Source organism: Colossoma macropomum, unplaced genomic scaffold, assembly GCF_904425465.1.
Source record: "Colossoma macropomum unplaced genomic scaffold, Colossoma_macropomum, whole genome shotgun sequence".
NCBI lineage: Eukaryota > Metazoa > Chordata > Actinopteri > Characiformes > Serrasalmidae > Colossoma > Colossoma macropomum.
Genome location: NW_023494799.1, coordinates 11,434,407 through 11,453,511, shown reverse-complemented (window position 1 = coordinate 11,453,511; position 19,105 = coordinate 11,434,407). Strand labels below are relative to the sequence as shown.

Sequence of the window (19,105 nt, the reverse complement as noted above, 5' to 3'; positions counted from 1 at the left end):
TCAGCAGTTTCTGAAAATACACAACGTACCCTGTCTGGGAGTGAAATATTCAAAACACTCCATCTAAGGTGGGGTTTGCAATGGTCAAAGTCACTTAGATCTCATCTTTTCTTTAAGTGCAAAATACAATAATTAGTACCCTGTACAGTAATGTAGCTAAAGGCATGTACAATGAAGGACTGGCAAAAAATCCAATCACAAAACCAAATCAGTTGGTGCCAAATGATTATTAAGTGTTGTTGAAAGGAAAAGTTATGTAACACAGTAGTAAACAGTATTCTGTGCCAACCTTTTTGTAACATGTTGCTGGCATCACTTTTGGGCATATATTTACAAACAAACAAACAGGTAGATAGATTGTACTGTTTTCAATTTAGTACAGGCCAAATAGAATTAAATTTTACTGGCATTTCATATGCTGTCCCAATGTTTTTGGAAATGAGGATTGTTTAATAATGCTTAATAATATTGGATATATTATATTAACCCTCTTTGACATGGTGTTACCCTCAGGCAACAAATCACTTTTGAGTTATAGCACCATCCCTTCATATTTTATTATGCTTTTTTATTAAATAGAATTAAATATCATGTCACAAAACAAGTCTCCGTCCAATAAAATGGGGGATAGGAAGTGGATTTGACATTTCTCCTGGGGATGGAGCAATCCTTTCAGGAACCAAAGCTGCATGGGACACAGTGCTAGCAAAACAACTATAGTAAGATAACTATAATTTCTTCATGTTTAAATTGAAATAACTTTATAAATAAAATTACATATATGTATGAAAAATCTAAAGAAGTATATTTGTATAGTTGTTTAAATACATATTTTGTTTTCATTTGCTGACTAAAACAGTGTTTCTTCATTTGTTGCCTCAGGACAACATTATGCAGTTAGACCACTTTTGTTGAGGCAATCATGCTAAAACTGTGGTTCTTAACTCCGGTCCTGGGGACCCCCTGTCCTAAGATATGTCTTAGGTGCCTCCCTGCTCCAACACACCTGATTCAAACGATCAGCTTGTTATTTAGCAGCTGCAGCAGTTAATACCCAGTTGATGTTATGAATCAGGTGTGATGGAGCAGATATACCCAGGACCAGGATGGAGAATTGAGTGATGAGATGTATAAGTGTGATAATAGTCAAACCATATACTAATATTTACAGGAACTCGATACAAGAACATTTTATGAGAGGAAAGAATGTGATCAATTAGGGTCATTCCTTCTGCCAGTGAGTACAGTGAGCTTGATGAGAGTCTGAGAAACAGTTAGGAGGTCAGGGGTCAATTAAGGGTTAGCCAGTCCAGTGTGTGCATGTGTAGGTGACAATGTGTGTGCACATGTGTGTTGGGAGGGTGAAGAGGACTATCTGACACATTCACTGCTTCCTGAGGTTTCACACAGAATAGTCATCTCTTTTGCAAAGAGAGAAATACTGGGATTGAAACAATTAACAACAAAATCACATTCATACACACAGAAACACAAACAATCACACATACAGACTACCCCCCACTCACTGCACACGTGTGCACACACACACACAATCATTTGGTTGTACTGTACTGTAATTAACATGATGTTTGTTAAAATAAAAATGGACATTTTACAAATATTGCTTGTTTTCTTCCAATAAAATTTGCCCCACGACATGAGAAATTGGTTTTCTCATGCCTGCTACAAAGGTGCTAAACCGTCATACGCATGTAGTGTATGTACAGAAAAAATGACGTTTTAGTACCCTTGTAGCATGTTGTTGCCTTGAGGCAACAAACCAATTTCTGGTGTTCGAGGGGGATGGGAGGGCCAAATTCTATGGTTGATATATCAACAGAGACCCCCAAACTTCCAAAAAGTGAGGTGAAATATTTTTCCTCCAAAAAATGAAATTCATGCTCACAGAAGGTTAATTAATTGTATGTACTGTTATACATTAATACTGTTATAACGTCGCTTGTTTTCTCTTTTTAGCCAATCCTAGCGCAGGAGGGCGGGGCTTGCCGGAATACGGGTGTGGGAAAAAGCAGCTCGCGTGTGCGTGTGCGTCAGAACACGTTGCAAGGGAGAGCAATAACAGCACGTTCAGTCAGTGGCATCCTCCCATTTAAGCCATGCAAATGAAAAGACAAAATGCTCCGGGACTGGCATGGCCTAGAACATAAGCTGTTCCTCGAGCCCTCGCCTTCCTCTCGCTTCCTATGATTTATCACTGACGTCTTCGGGACATTGCAGCACAGTCGCCAGGTAAGGACGGCGCATCCACTCCTCGTCATTTTGTCTCAGAGCCTGTATGTTATTCCTCCCCTGTGCTTTTTTCCCTCAATCAGACTCGCTTACGTGTGTCGCAGTCGGTGTCCAGTGTCTTTCACGGGCGTCCTTGAGTGTGTTTTTGTGTGATGGACTGTGATGTTCAGGCGGGCAAGTCACGGCAGGGTAGCGAAAAAAAGGACACAGGCATCCAAAAGACAATGCCGTTGGAGAGTGATGTTATTTTTGTCATGCATTGCTAACGACGAGCGGTTTGCTATTTCGGCAGGCCTTCCTTTTGCTGACCCTCCTCCTCCAAAAATAAAAAAAAAATGTATGAAAAAAGGAAACAAAAGTAATGAAAAGAAATAAAGACCGTCCTCTTCCCCACCAAAACAACAGGGCACTACCACTGATGCCACAGAGGCTGTGAAATCGTTAAGCCACGCTAAAAGCTTAGCATGCACCATTTTTGAACATAGCTTTGGATGCTGAGAGCTGAGAGATGTGGTCATGTTTGCTTTTGGTGCTCTTTTAGATCGTGTGGCCTTCGATGGCCACTGATTCTGCTGAAACGGCACGGCTTGTAGGAGCCAGTGAATCATCCAGCCCTGACAGAACTTGGCTTCCTATTTCCCAGCTTCTTATTCGAATTTTCCCGTTCCACCTTAAATGTTGCAGCAGTTACTTTCTGGCGCCCGAGGTGCCAGAATGTAACTGCTGCACCATTTAAGGTGGAACGGGAAAATTCGAATAAGAAGCGGACTTAAGCCTCGTGTGTTCTTGTGTAATGATGGCCAGTGGTGGCTGTGTGTCGGGGAAATATCTAAGGAGGAACATGGCTTAAGCGTTGAGCTACAGAGATTTCAAGGCCACAGAGTGGCTACTGTGAAACACTGCCCTGCTAGAAAAACCAGCATAGACCAGCGTGGCTGGTCACCGGCAAACCAGCATGTAGTGTTTTGGATGCTGGCATGCTAGTCATCATCAACAGAAGTTAACATGATGCTGATCACCACCAAAACCAGCATTTGTTGTATTTTGATCCTGGTATGCTGGTCAACCAGCATGACCATGCTGGCCAAGGACCAGCTTAGACCAGCACTAAATGCTTGCTGGCCTGTGCTGGTTTTCAGTAGGGTGAAGAAAGGCTATGGGCCTCAAACCTGATTCACAGTTCTGAATGGAGGAGCTCAAAGTCTGCAAGGAGCCACATTTATTTATTACCTCCAGATTCCTGCTGTCTACTTGCTGAGCTTCTACCATTTTTCCATTGAGATAGAACATCTGCATATAGAAAGCAGCAGAAATGATGGAAATAGGATTTTATAATAGACAGGAGGTTTTCTTTTGACATGTATGAAGATTTTAAAGGTAACCTCCAGGTTCTGCCAAAAGTCCTGCATTTGATCTGCATTAGTCTTGCTTTGTTTAGTTACCTAATTGATTGGGGCTTAAACGAGGGTCAGAAATAGTACGTTTGGTCCTTCACCAACGATATGGGCCAGCTGAGGGATCGTGAAGCTTCAGTTTGTTTTTGGAAGCATGGCAGGACCATCTTGAAGGTCCAGTTGTAATGCCATGTGCGCATTAATGTGGCTGAGTCAGAAATTAGTCAGAATGTAAAACTGTCAGCTACAAATATGGTAAATGCATCTGTAAGGAAATTGCACATTTCCTGTGCAAATGGACACAGTCAGTTCATAGGTTTAGTCTTGGTTGAACATCATGATCTGCTCTCACAGCACCCACCTCTTCACCTTCTGGGTGTACTGCCCAAGCTGAGTGTCACAGGAAATTGTTTAGCATTCATTTAAGGCCAGTGTGTCAAACACAGATCAGGCCCACGACACAATCCCATCCAGCCCACAAAGTAATTTAATTTTCTGTTAATATTAGCCCGTTTCACAGTGCACTGCACTACAGTCCCCGGCATGCACTGCAACACAATGTGCACTCTGACTTTCCTACACCAACAACAATCTATAGGACAGTGCTTACACCTCAGTTCTACACAGTTCTATGCAGTTCCACCCCAGTCATATAATCAAACACACTAGCTGCACTTCAGCTGCAGTTCAACCAATAAAACCTGATGTTAGCTCAGCACCAGAAATTGAGCCCGAATCTTCATGAACTTAAAGCAAAGAAAGGATGCCAGGTGTCTAGTATAAGCAAATAGGGGGGTTTAAAAGACCAAGCCCCTAGGGGACAATTAAATGTTGAATATTTAAAGTATTCATGTAATATTTCAAGGTCTACTACAAGTGCCTATATTTTACTGCTGAAGGTTTTTGTGTATTTTGAATAAATAATGACCAATTCGATTTATAGCACAACATTAATTTAAAATGAAATAAAAACATTTTTTTCTCTGCCCCACAGATTTGTTGAGATTTTTTAAAGGGCCCCTTTAGTGATTGAGTTTGACACCCCTGATTTAAGGTGTCCATGCCTGAAACATAAGTTCCCTTGCCTTTTTTTAAAATGAGTGAGTCTGATGTAGTATGTAAACACATTCCATTCACCATATATCACGAGACACCATATATCACAAAAACAGCCCGTTTTGAATTCATTTTTGTGAATAAAAATACAAAACTGTGTTTTCTTAGTTTTTGATAACATTTTTAAGATGTAGCACTGCTGGTTCTTTATTCTCAGTTCCAACTGATCAAATATCTGAAAAAATAAACATTGTGGCATATTGTGTATCATGAAAATTTCTTGAAGTATCACAATATTATATTTTTGCCATATCGCCCACCTCTGACATGTTTGTTTTTACCAGAAAAGCAGAAGTGATGCTGGGTTACGGTGCTATTTTTTCTGTAATGCTAATAATGTGGATTTAGTCCCAGTTTCTACATGTTATAAATATTTCTGTATTGATATCAGCTTTGGCAGATACAGTCAAATGCAAAAACAGTCAGATGACATGTTTTGTTGACTTTCTAAGTCAACATCATCTACAGAGACACACGTCTGCACATTTTAATGCACAAATACTGTGTATCGCTGAATTTAAAGTGTAGGGGAAAAGTAGCCTGTGTAAAACTTATGACATGTTCTATATTTTATGTTTTATTTTCTTCCAGTGTGTTAAACTGACATGTCCAGAGGATGTGGGCTTATTTTCACTTAGAAAACCAAAAAAACATGTAATTTGACCTGAGCATATTAAAAAAAAAAAAGACTGTACATAAAAAGTATCAGCATCGGCTCACCTCCCATATCAGCGCATCCCTAGTTTTGATACAGAAACCCACACAAACATCACTAGTGGACCTCAGGAAATAATAAAACACTATAAAAATGTAGTATGTAGGCCTTTAATGCTGATTAGAGGAATGATAATTGTCACACATAATACAGTTCCTATTGCTTATGAAACGCTTACAGATTGGTTGTCAATCATGGGAGGAAATGGAACTGAAAAGCTGAAAACTCTGAATTCTGCGTAAATCATTAAAAGGCTTAAATAGACCAGCTTACATACTTTGTGATATAAATACATATTTCTCAGTGTGTGAATAGCACTCCTGTGACGTAAATGAAACCCACGGTTTGTTGGCTGGTTACCAGGGTAACTGAAATGACAGGCAAGGATGGCATGTTTGTGCCCCTGTTATCCAACGTGAGAAGTCCGTTTCTTCGCTCTCACTCTCAAGCTCCTTCAGTATTCCCGCTCATGTCTTCTCCCTTCATCCCTCTCTCTCTCTCTCCCCCTCTCCCTCTATCTTTGCATGCCCTTAGGGTCTGTTTCCACAGTAACTGGAGAACTCCCAGAGTTCCAAAAAAGAAGCATAACAGAGACGTCCCAGGGATACAGACAAAGACAGAATCTCTAAACGTGTGCATTGGCGTAGCGTCCCACGTGCTGCTGTGTCATTAACTGTTAAGGATCAATGAATCTTTCATCACGACTCTGAGCAGAAACGAGACACTTAATCTACTCAATAGGGTTTGAGTATGTCCAGTGCTAATTTATTTATTTTATATATTTTTGTATGGGTTAAGAGCTCTATGTTCAAGGATGCTGTGGCCATCCATGTGACAGCCTCAGCTGCCAGCTTTTTGCTCTGGAGCTTCTGTACTGCAGCAATTTCCCTCCCCTGTCTCGCATCGTACTCCTTTGCATGCCCTTGCAGCAGCAAAGCGGACCAACACCATATGTATGCTCTGCATTTTCTTCTTTCCCAAGTGAGAATTCAAAGCCTTCTCCTCACTTTTTTTGCGCAGTGGTCTTGAAAGCGCTCTAGTGCCAGCCTGAGTTTTAGTTTTTGCAGTATTGATACATCATATTAACATTCTATTCCAAACATTAAAGGGAAATTCCTCTGATTTTTCAAACGTTTGTGTATAACTATATCATTACAATGTAAACAAAGTCATTCAGAGTTGATTGATGTGAAATGCTCTGTTCTAGAAAAACTTGGCTTGTTAGAATTTTTCACACTGGTGGTGATAGGAACCAAACGTCATTAAACGTCCAATGCCTGATGCCTGAAATCATGATTTGGCCTAAAACTCATCTTTCAAGGCACATTCATGGCAGAGAGGTACATGGGATTATAATTCAAAGCAAATTCAAATTTTTTTTTAATTTACCACTGTTTTACCATCATTGACATTACGTATTCAAACTCGAGTTTTGAATAGTAAATAAACATGGCAGTATTTGTGTGGTAGACATCGCAACTCCTGGTTTCCATCACGGTAGAAGTTTGTAAATTCTTCTAATATGTAACATTTAACTGTCACGCCTACTGCCGAGGACGATCCTTCTGTCTGTTCCTTGCAACCAGCAGATTCTGTAGTATCCATGGACTGTAAAGACCACTACAACTCCCATTAATTTCTGGAGGAATCTATGTCTCCACCCTCATCTCCATCAGCCAATAGATTCTCTTTTTTACGCTCCACATCCCCAGAGTTCTAATGTCTCACCTGTTTGTCATTACAGATAATCAGTTAGGTTGTATATAAGCCTGAGCTTTAGTTTAGTCAATTGTGAAGTATTGCCAACATCTCCAGTTGCATACTGAGCATTCTTTGTATTGCTGATTACCCGTGTAAGACCTTTTTGCCTTATCCTTAGGGTTTTTTTTTTTGCCTTTTCCCGTTTGCTCTGTCTTTTTTGTTTTGCATTTCCGTGTTTGACCCTGGGCTGTGTTTCTGGAACCTCTCTTTATGATTCCCCTGTTCTGGGTATTATATTTTCTAGACTGGACTGGACTGGGATTGTTGTGTGAATCCCTTAACCTCAAGTAAAGCTCTACCTTGGGTTTTAATCTGCGATTTGTTTTGAGGTCCTGACGTTCACATTAAACTGCTCTGAAAGACTTGTTCTTATAAGGTTGAATTTTGCAGAAATTTGGTAAAATTTGTGAAATTCCCCTTCAAAGATAAAAGTGCCGAAAAGTGTTCTTTGGAGTGATACCATAGAACAACATTAGGTTCTCTAAAGAACTTGCAATTGTAAATGAAATGTGTGAGTATGTAGAACCATTTTAGTTTAAAGAACATCCTCATAATGTGAAGGTTATACTAGATTTGTGCATCCAAGCCAAGAGTATTGTTTCTGTTACTGCACTAAGAGATGTACGGTTCCCTTTGGTGTAAATTTAAAAGAAAAAAGACAACAAAACAGTCCACTGGCGAGCTGTGTCAGGTTTGCATCACATTCCGTCAACGTAGAGTACTCAGTTAATTAACGTTATTAATGCAAACTTAAATATCATTATCATCAAATACTGTGATATCGCAATGTATTAGGAAAATGTAGTGTTACTGATTTTGAATGATACTGCCCTGCATTAACCCCTCCCATTCTGTTTGTTTACTTGTAAAGTAATTGCTCATTTTTCCTTCCCCATTTTTATCGGATCTAATCTTGAATGTTTCCAGTTTTAACTCAGTTGCATATTAACACTGTGGAGTCTAGAAGCCCGAACCCCACATTATTTTCCTGTAGTGGCAAAGTCTGCCACCACAGTCTTTTTGAACTGTTGGTCATGCAGCTCTATCGGGCTTCTCAATGGAGAACACAAAGCACTCCGCTCTGTTGGTATGTTGCCTAGTGATGGCGAAGAGAGGCGCTATGCCATCCTTCTCCTTGTGTATTGTAAACACAGTCAGTTGTGCTCTCAGGGATCCCTGACCATGGGCATCAGATAGGACAACTGGGATTTGAAACGTTAATCCCCAAAGACAAGGCTCATCTCTCCATTGCTAGCAGTGTTTTTGCCAAGCGCACCACTCTGGAGCATCTACTTAACCTCTTAACTGTTACACAAAACAGAATTGGCCAAAGGCTTTGTTTTGAAATGCTGTATAATAGCATTTAATAGAAGGTATGAGAATGGAAATATTTGCTTACATAATAGAAAGTCATATGTAGCCTGTATGTTGTAACAAAATTTCTCCAAAATGGTAACTTTATAGGAAGAAAAACATTTACTATGGGATTTTATTCCAAGTAATTTTGCCAATTTCTATTAATTCCTCATAAAATGTTCACACAGTATAAACAGCAGGTGGTCGAAAAAAACTGAGTTACAAGATTTAGATATGACAGTAGGAGGCCTGTACCTAGTGACAGTTAACAGGGTTACCGCGGTAAAAGCCCCCCAGTGACAGTTAAAACCCGTTTACCACCTTTTTACAGACCTGTTGTTCATTTATTGACTCCTTTAATGAAAACCATAGCAAGACAGTAGTATTCTCACACATGAACACCACTGAACTTTTAAACATGTTGGGTGAATTGACATTGTATGTTAATACCCTATTTATTGTATTTAACTTACACACCTAAAAAGATGGTTCTTCAAGGGTTCTTTAGTAAATGCAGTTATTCTATGTAGAACCATTAACACTCAAAGAAACATTTGCATGCTTAAAAGGTTCTTTGCCTGGTGAAATGGATCTTCAGACTGATGGAGAATGTGTTGAGTATGGGTCCATATAGAACCTTTTTGAAAAAGTTTCTATATAGAACCAAAAAAGGATTCTGGTGTTGTTACAATGTTGAGCTTGCAGTTGTGATATACGCCAGTGGGTCCAAAGTTTTATTACACACTTCTATAACCTAAGAATAGCTCAGTCAGTTTGCATTGAAGTCCCTGTAGTTACTGAATGATAAGCTTTAGTATGTGTTAAGCCTGGAATTTTAATGGGTTAAGTGTTGTGATATACTGTTTTTTCCATATTGCCCACCCCCACGTGAAGCAGCAGTAGCAGAAATTAGCCTTAAAAACAGAAAACAGAAAAATTATATCCTGGAAAGCATTTTCATAAACTCAAGTTTTCAAGTTCAGTGACCTAAAATACCATTTTCGGGAGGCAGTGAAGCCAAAACGCCGTGAAAAAAGTACAATTTCAAAAGATATCTGTATACATGTGGACGAGCGAGTCTGCATTAGTGCACTAGCAACCCTGATAATGAAAAAGTATTATTTGGCCGTGCAGTTTAGACCTAGTTTAGCCAAAAATGCTGAGCTTTGCCAAGCGATGTTAATAGGAAGTGCAAACATCATCAAGCCAACTTATCTATACTGATACGTTGCTAATGTTTTTTTACAGATAACGCTGGCTTCGTTCACATTACAAGCCTCATCGCTCAATTCTATCTCTTTGCTAGGATCCCATCTTTCTAACTTGATGGTTCACATTCATGTAGGTAAGCAGCCCAAATCTGTCATTAATGTGAACAAACCTTCATCTTGAAATGACCCGCATACACACATTCTAATCAATAATGTCATGTGAATGAACCACACGCTTTGTAAACAATAAACAAACTAACCTGCAGAAAAAAGGCTTCATTGCGAAGATGCTTTGGTCTAAACAGCTCTTAGCTGTTCACTATTAAAGCAAGATGAAGGTGCAAAGGGCCAAATGCAGTGCTTCGGCACCGTTTACTGACACTAACTTCAGGTTTGGTTCATGCGCAGTGGAAAAAAAATCAATTCCGATCTGAGTGTTCTTATTGAGGTTACATGGTCATGAATTGGATGTGTATCTGATCACATATGACAGTGACTAAGGTCAGATTTGAAAAGATCAGATTTGATTGAAAACATCAGATCTGAGTCACATTAAGGCAAAAAGGTTTGTGCCACTTCAGCCTGGTAATGTGGACGTAGCCGTTGATTAGTTACAGCCCTACATCTGACGAAAATCCTGGCTCAGCTCTCGTACAGCAGGTGAAACGCGCAGTTTCAAACAGCCTCAGGAGAAATTTTTTCAGAGAAGAAGGCATCAGACTAAGCCTGGTAAAGTGTTTTGACCTTTCGCACTTCTGTTTATTACTAGATTCATTAAAGCTTTGATTAAAGTCATTTATCAGTCTGACTCTGATTTTGGGCGTGATTTAGGAACATGTTTGCATAAGCAGTATCATGAATCTTAGGGAGGAAGCCACACATGCTAATGTCAGAGTAGAAGAAATGTATTAACAGGCTTCTGTTAGCATCAATTATGTCCCACTTTTCAGTGTTAAAATTCTGTATTTCTCTTTGCTGAAGTGAGTGAGTGACCTACTTTGCGTCGTCGGCTCTTAAGGACTGAGAGAGCTGCTGCGTTAATTACGCTGTTGTCTGCTTATGATAATCAAATGCAGGAGCCAAGTGACCGTGAGGCAAAACGCATAACTCTCATGTGAAGGAGTCGGAATAAGATCCTGAGGAAAATCAGACAGAATTCAAAGCTCTGGAAATAGCCAGTGTGATCTTGCTATCCACAGGAGACCGATGGCTACGGCTGCTCTAGAGCAAGATGAGTGAGTCATTAATAGATTCTGACCTTGGTGCTGATGGCAGCAGAGAATGCACTACCTATTCGCACATTCACGCACAAGCAGAGAGTACACAGTCACTGAGAGAAAAGCACAGCGCGGTAGTGCAGCGCAGGCTTAGGCAATTTGATGACGTTTTTGATGCGATGTCAGCAGTCTTGACCAGTGCTGTTATTTTTGCACTGAAAATAGGGCTGAATGGTTTTATTCATAGTATTCCCAAGATGCCATGCAGTCGCATTGCTACCATTTTGGTAGGCAAATTCAGGTTCATTCGGGAGAGCAGTGACTGTTTGTTATGAGATGAACCATAACAGATCCAGCAAAAGCAGTAAAGCATGTTTGGGAGTATACTAAGCGTTAACTGATATATTTGAGTGTATTGCCTTGATTTTATTTGATTTTGATACACACTAGTGAACACACACACTAGGGGGCAGTGAGCACACTTGACCAGAGCGGTGGCCAGCCCTATCCGCAGCGCCCAGGGAGCAGTTGGGGGTTATGTGCCTTGCTCAGGGGTACCTCAGTCATGTACTGTCAGCTCAGGGGATCAAACCGGAAGTTTAAGGGATGTCCTGATTAAGGCTCATGTATTGAGCTGAACTGGATGCCTACACATTTTTCTGTGATGTAACTCCAGCTTAGTGTGTTTGTTATTTAGAACGTTGGCAGTTTTCTGAGCCATGTTTTAGTTTTTATTTGCGCACTGGAATGTTCTCAGGTTATATGAATATGTGCAGGTTATATGAATCCAGTTCACCAATCAAACAATAATCTTCTCCTCATAGCGTTTTCTGGAGACTGCGTCTAGGTCTACACGTATTTGTCTTTTTCTTGGTCATTCTTGTCTGTTTTGCTTGATCTTCATCCACCTGAAAGGGTTGTAGCTGCAGCTACGGTGATGAGACGAGCTCCATATCAGAGCACAGTCAGATTTACAGCTTGCATACCAAAATGGCAGTGAGATGTTCTTAATGATGCAATCAAATACTGTGAATAATTTTTCTGACTGATATTGTGATTGAGTTTTAAATTGTGATTATTTGCTATCATTTGAGGTCCAGCCCTGTTTTTCAGCCAAGAAGACCAGCCTATCAGGTTTTTCTGCTTGAGGGTTGAACACTGAATGTAGTGTGCCAGACTGACAGTTAGCTGTAGTTTACATGCACGATACACAAGCTTATTTCTGATTGGGCAACTCCTCTGTAGGCAGCTCACAAGCTCTGTGTTGTTGGGTTAAATTTTACTACTTAAAAGTTAAAGGAACATTGTTGTTAATGTAGGCTGTCATTGAAATTGCAGCCCTAATAATTTTGAAAATAGCACTCTTTGATATGAGTGATTTTGATAGAAAATAATCAGCCCTAACTGAAACAGTGATGTGCATCTATGCAGCTTAATTGCATTTTTAGCTATGCAAAACAAGGTATCCATATCAGATGCAAAGAACCATTATTGGAGCATCAAGTGCAAAACTGATCTTTGTTGTTGGTTCATGTCCCTGATCATTTTAAGCACAATTAGTCATAATCAACATTTAAAAGACATGTTTTCCTGTAGTCTTCTATCATGACTTTACTGCAAAAACTGATCTGATTTTTGATCCAGTGGGTTTAATGTTGATCAGTATTCATGTTGACCAGTAATCATATCATGTTTCAGCTGGCACACCCACTTCTCCTTGAAAAAACTGAGCTAGCACAGCGACCCTCAGTGATACTGTGTGTCACTCAGCAATAAGTCACAAAAAAAATATGTGTTATGATTTCTGATTAACGTTAATATTGTTTGACAAGAGTGAGTTTAAAGAGAGCCTGGCCACTTCCTGTTCCTCCAGTGTTGCCAGATGGGGCGGATGTCTGCCAAATTGGCCAGATTTTAGCGGAGGAGTGTGTGCTGTGGCGGGAGGGAAAAAATTTGGGCTGTTTTTTTTAGTTTAGTTTGGCGGATAAAATATTCATATAAAATTATGAAACTACATTACGTAATAATTCAGCCGGAATGTAAAATGGCCTAATTTTCCCCTGACATCCAATCAGTTATCTAAACTTTGACATGTATTTTAGTCACTACTGTTGAGAGGAGGCAGTTGCCCCCCATCTGCATCAGTGACACCAGTAACATACCCAGTTTATTATTGATGTAATGGGTGCTCATACAGGCCTAACACAGCATAGATTATCCAGTTCACTGAGTGTTAATGAGTATACAGAGTTCTGTAATAGTAGAGGACTGGCCATGATCTGTTTGACAGGTTTTAAAAATGAATATAAGGAATGGTTATGCTTACGATATTATTGCCTTTCTGATTGTATGGATTCATGGGTCCTATCGTATACAATATACTAAAAAAAAGTGAATACTTTGAAAACATTGATGAGTTTGCACAAACTCTGAGACACTCACAAATCAAATAACTGATTTTTATTCAAATCATTTAAAGCCTCTTGGTCCAGTTTCTTAGATGTTTAATATAGATACTAAAGTTACATAAAAAGCTTCTAGTTCTTTGAAGCAGTGATAAAATAAACACGTTTGTTTAAAAGATCAGCAGTGCCATCTACCAACAACTTAAATACCTATAACACAATGTAAGAAGATACTGATGTTGTGTTTGTTAAATGCTGTAGTATTATTTCATATTATGGATACAATGACCTTAGGCTGTTTTTGACTTACTTTGTTGGGTGGTATCTGATGCATTTTTGTGGGTTTGAAGATTTTTTGGCTGGAAACGGTAGATGATGCCCTGAGCTAAACAGCTAAAAATTTTCAGTATTTTTGTAATCACACAGAAATGTACTTTATTGTTGGATGGTTAAGGAATATTACATTAAAAAATTAATAAAAACATACCAGTATTTCTCTGTTTTCTACAGCAAACAGGTTTTGTGCAGGATGACCTTAACATTACTGCTACTGATTTGCTGGTGAGCTGATTTGCTTATTAGCTGAGTAAAGCGGTTTGCAGTCACTGGCATCATTAATGTACCTATGGCGTTGTTAGAAAGTCCTGTAACAGTAGCTGAAAAGCGCTCAAAAGTGTGACCATAGTGTTGAAATATTTTTGCGCTGTTTTGTGAAAAAATTAGTGCATTTTGCACTAAAGCTCCACAGTCTTCCATTCATGTCAGACCTGCTGGCAGCACCATGTAGCATCAGGCTAACTCACAAGACTTATTGAGTGGCAGTTCTCCTCACTACAAGAAATTGTTCAATGCCACTGCATGGCTGAATTTAAAGGAGCCAGATTACACTGTTTTAATCAATGTTTATGTTAAAATGTTTTAATTTAAATGTTAAAATGTTTTAATTTGATCATCATATTCTTTTTCTCACATTTAACCAATAATAGCAAAATTTTGTCTACTGGCATATTATAAAAAGACAGTTATAAAATGAATATCGCCCAGTTCTAGTGCAGTGATTTGTTAGAACATGATAAATCAGTAGATGTTTTCTCATTCAGAAATGTTCTGTTTTTGTGTGTATAGCCCAGTTTTTAACAGACTATCTTGTGTCATACCAAGAAAAGTTATGGGTGAGAGGACGTTGAGGGATTGATGTTTTTTTACATTTTTATTGTTCTCAGTAAGTGCAGTGTTTGCAGATAGTTTTGTTAGGGATGCACAATGATCTCGTAATCATACCTGTATCGGCAGATATTTGCTTAAAAAAATGATTGGCATCAGACATATGTTTCAATTTGACAGCTATTTCAAACTGATATTTGATGACGTATTTATTGTATTCTGAAGAGTAGAACCTGTAATATGTGTGCATTTTGTTCATTTACCGCATTTATGATCAGCTTGTGTCCACAATTCCCATATCAGTGCATCATTAATATGCGTGTATATGACCTTAAAAAGAAAGGCTGTTGATTGGTATAAGTGGGTATTTGGATGTCTTGTGCACTTTTTTCTTTTTAGGTAAAGAGATCCAAAAAGTATTGCTTTTGGATTTGTTTAACATGAAGGATGGTTGCTTTGGCATTTCTGTGTAAATGTATTTGACCTTCACTTGTAAATATGAAGGTTCTTAAATGATTATTGTCTTGGAGATACTGTTCATAAAAAAAAATAATAATAATTGGTGTAGAACATTATATTGTGGTTCTACAAAAAGGTTCTTCACACTTTAAAACACTGTAAAAATTATACTTAGCCAAGTTAAATCATCTTAAATCTAGTCATTTCATAATATTTCTGATTTTAAGATTATTATAAGAATATTGCACATTTTTTAAACTTTTCTTCAGACATTTTTTACTTGTGAAATTCTCTCGCTATATTGCCAGATCATTTAGCTTGTTTCATGGATTAGGCTTGGGTTAAGCAAAATTATCTGTCAATGAAGTGAGATAATTTTACTTCATTGGAATTACTTAAACAGGTAAAAACATCTGGGAATAATACATTAAATAAAATAAGATAAAATAAAAAATCGTGTATACTTATAGTCTTACAACGAAGAAGACTTATATGTTGTATATATATAAGACATAAAATAAAAAATATTAGATATATAGACTAGATTTAAGATGATTTCACTCACCAAGATATACATTTTTGCAGTGTTACAAAAAGAGTTGTTTACAGAACCACTTTTTTTGCCACTTTTATTTTTAAAGGCCACTTTCCTGGACATAGTTTAAGCCTAGTCTTGGACTAAACTGCAATGCCAATGGTGTTTCACCATTTTAAAACAATCCATTTAGTCTTGACTTAAGTTTGACCTGTGTCTAGGAAACTGGCCCTTGGAGCATTGGAAAGAGAATACATCACAGAATGATGAAGAGTGTATGTTAGTATGATCTTTACCAACCACACTTTCCTCTTTTCTTTTCTAGATCTCAGGGAATCATTGAGTGTTAGCACTGACGCGCCCCTGAGTGAACCGTACCAGCATGCCGGAGCAGAGCAATGACTACCGTGTGGTGGTGTTCGGGGCCGGGGGCGTGGGCAAGAGCTCCCTGGTCCTGCGTTTCGTGAAGGGCACCTTCAGGGACACCTACATCCCCACTGTGGAGGACACCTACCGGCAGGTGATCAGCTGCGACAAGAGCGTGTGTACGCTGGAGATAACCGACACCACGGGCAGCCACCAGTTCCCGGCCATGCAGCGCCTGTCCATCTCCAAGGGCCACGCCTTCATCCTGGTCTACTCCATCACCAGCCGGCAGTCCCTGGAGGAGCTCAAGCCCATCTACCAGCAGGTGCTGGCCATCAAGGGCAACGTGGAGGGCATCCCCATCATGCTGGTGGGAAACAAGAGCGATGAGACCCAGAGGGAGGTGGAGACCAAGGAAGGCGAGGCCCAGGCCAACAACTGGAAGTGTGCCTTCATGGAAACCTCGGCCAAAACCAACCACAACGTCACCGAGCTCTTCCAGGAGCTGCTCAACCTAGACAAGAAGCGTGACATGAGCCTCAACATGCGCTCCAGCAAGCAGCGGAGGGCTGATAAGCTGAAGGCCAAGTGCAGTGTGATGTAGAGGCCGAAAGGGTTGAAGTGGCAGTAAAGAACGGGCATTGGACAGGGGTGTCAATCTCAGGTCCCGGAGGGCCACAGCACTGCAGAGATTAGTGTTCTCTCTTCTGAAGGCCGATACATGCCCAGTATTTCTGAAGCGTACTTTATTTTGGAAAGTGTGACTGACCACACTTTTTAAACATAAAGGTTCCTAAATGGTTCTTGGCTTGCTTGTTCTTACAAAGGCCCACATCACATTTTTCTTGTATTTAATTTTAGGTATGCTTATAACATTTGTGTGTGTTTATGCACAAAAAAATTGTCAAACTTAATTAATTTTTACATGACCCTTTTTTAATCCTTTAGAATTAAGCAATTGTCAGCTTGAATGATCAAGCTAATTCTGCTGTAGGCTCAATAGGTGGCTGTACATTGGGGTCAAAAAGTCTGGGACCAGTAGTGAAAATGCTTTTGCATTTTTTTAATAATTTATTAACTATATTTTTACATATACAACTTCTTAATTATACATTAAATTATAAGCATGCCGATTTGAGTGAAAAGTATAATCTTTGAAATTTTAACATGATTTTTAGAATTTCTTAGAATTTATGCCCCCCTTTTACTTTAATGACATCATGCACTATAAAAGCCTCTGATAAGCAGGTCATATTCACTTGAGAGTGATTTGAAGATGTGCTTCAATGGAAGGGATAAAAAATCTGACGTTTTTGTACAAAGGCCTTAACATGGTTATAAGATGATTGTTTGTCATCAGATAATCGGGAAGTCTTTCAGGCCTTGTCTTTACGTATTAACATCACACGCACAAGCTCAAAATGAAGATCTGGCTCGATGTTTAGGTCTGAAATGCAAAATCCACATTATGCTGATGAAGATATGATCACAATGGCAGGTAATTCACTTACATCCAACACCAAGTTTTGACTAAGTTCTCTTTGAACTCCTTTGCAGTCCTCAGATTCATCCGCTTGGGGAAGCGTTCAGAAGCACAACCCGTGTTACAAAATGTTCTTCCACACACTGAGTGCTATTACATATTTCCACCAGAGAGGTCTCCAAATCCATAAAACTTACATAGTGCAGCTTTATTAGAAAGAGTTGAGGTGCTTGCAGAATGGAACTGATTCGGTACTAGCATGGACAGATGGTTGATGATGGCTGCTGTGCTTACAGATCACAGACGTGATGTGTTTGAATTCCAAGAAACACTCTGAAATCAGCTCATGAAGGCCTTTGTAATTAGCTAACGGACATTAAGTGAGGTAGAATGCTAAGCTCTGCGGTGCTGTGACTCTCTAGGAGTGGAGTTGGACACCCCTGGCGTAAGATAACGGCTTCAGCAATGATGTGACTGATAGAAAATGTACAAAAAGTCCCTCATCACATCTATTACCCTACTCCTTTTGGATCTGAATCAGGTATTCTTCGGTGCACAGTCAACCAACCAGACTCTTTTTCTCTATATCTTTCATTTCGCTCTTGTAATGACCACCGGAATCCATCGGGGGAAGTCTTGAGCTCCGACTCCAAGCCACCCCCTTCTAGCATTTTACTGAGTTGACATTGACATTGAGTATTAACCTGTCGTTCTCCCTTCTCATGCCACCTGCTCGTGCACAGCTTTTGTTTTCAGTCCATAACAAAAGAAAAAAAATATCTGTCATCATTGTGGTCATTTCTAGGGCTGTGTCTTGTAACGGATTTCATTGATAACCCGGATAAGAACATGTCTTGAACTGGTTATGCACTTTATCGTATTCTCAGTGGGCAGACAAGACCAAGAGGCGACAGCATTATCCCGCTCTTCCAAATGCAGACATGATAAACAGCACAACAGCAGGAAAGATTTGGGACCACAGACTTTTCTTTGCTGGCTGGCTTGCTAATAGTACGAACTGGTTCAAACAAAACACTGCGTGAATAGTGAATGATGCATATTTGACAATGTAGAACTACCTTCCTATTCATTGTGATTTAGATTTCGTCATCAAGTACAGAGCTTTACCTAAACAAAGCACAGCGAAGCAGTTTTAAATGTCCATCTTTTCTGAAAGCTTTTCTTTTTTTCCATTCCCCTCCCCCCCGGCCCCCCCACCCCGATGTTGGTGGCACACAAAAAAACCTGAAAATATGCATTAATCATCTTAACGGATAACATTTAACTTGTGCGTGGAAACTAAATGTGTATTACTATCATTTGTATTGAATACCCTTGTACAGTTCATGTTTTTTTCTTTATCCAATGTGTATATTTCCTCCGACTATTTAATGCCATTGCTTTAGCAATACATTATATAAAAGCACTTTTAGAAATCTTGAGCACATTCAAAACATTGAAAATGAACCTTTACGAGAAACGTTTTTGTCGAACACTCTGCGTTTACAATTTTAAAGCAGGTACAGTGTTTATCTAATAATATTATGTGAAAGACCAGAGGAAAAAAAAAAAATAAAGAAGCACAAACATATGGTGTACAACAACAATTTGCCTTGTTCTGTGGTCTTGAAATGCGACATGAACAGTGATGTACATATTGTTTATAGGATATC

The 19,105-nt window shown here is 39.3% G+C and overlaps 1 protein-coding gene across 1 annotated transcript; it reads left to right on the top strand.

The window, feature by feature from the left end:
• The first annotated feature begins 2,036 nt into the window (after positions 1-2,036).
• diras1a (DIRAS family, GTP-binding RAS-like 1a) lies at positions 2,037-18,637 on the top strand. Its single transcript, XM_036587125.1, has 2 exons — positions 2,037-2,250; positions 15,909-18,637. The coding sequence occupies exon 2, from the start codon at positions 15,966-15,968 to the stop codon at positions 16,551-16,553; it is 588 nt and encodes a 195-aa protein (XP_036443018.1). The 5' UTR covers positions 2,037-2,250; positions 15,909-15,965; the 3' UTR covers positions 16,554-18,637.
• The last annotated feature ends 468 nt before the right edge of the window (positions 18,638-19,105 follow it).

What these genes read in the sequence shown, in the direction of transcription:
- diras1a (XM_036587125.1), top strand. Translation starts at nt 15,966, where the DNA reads ATGCCGGAGCAGAGCAATGACTACCGTGTGGTGGTGTTCGGGGCCGGG.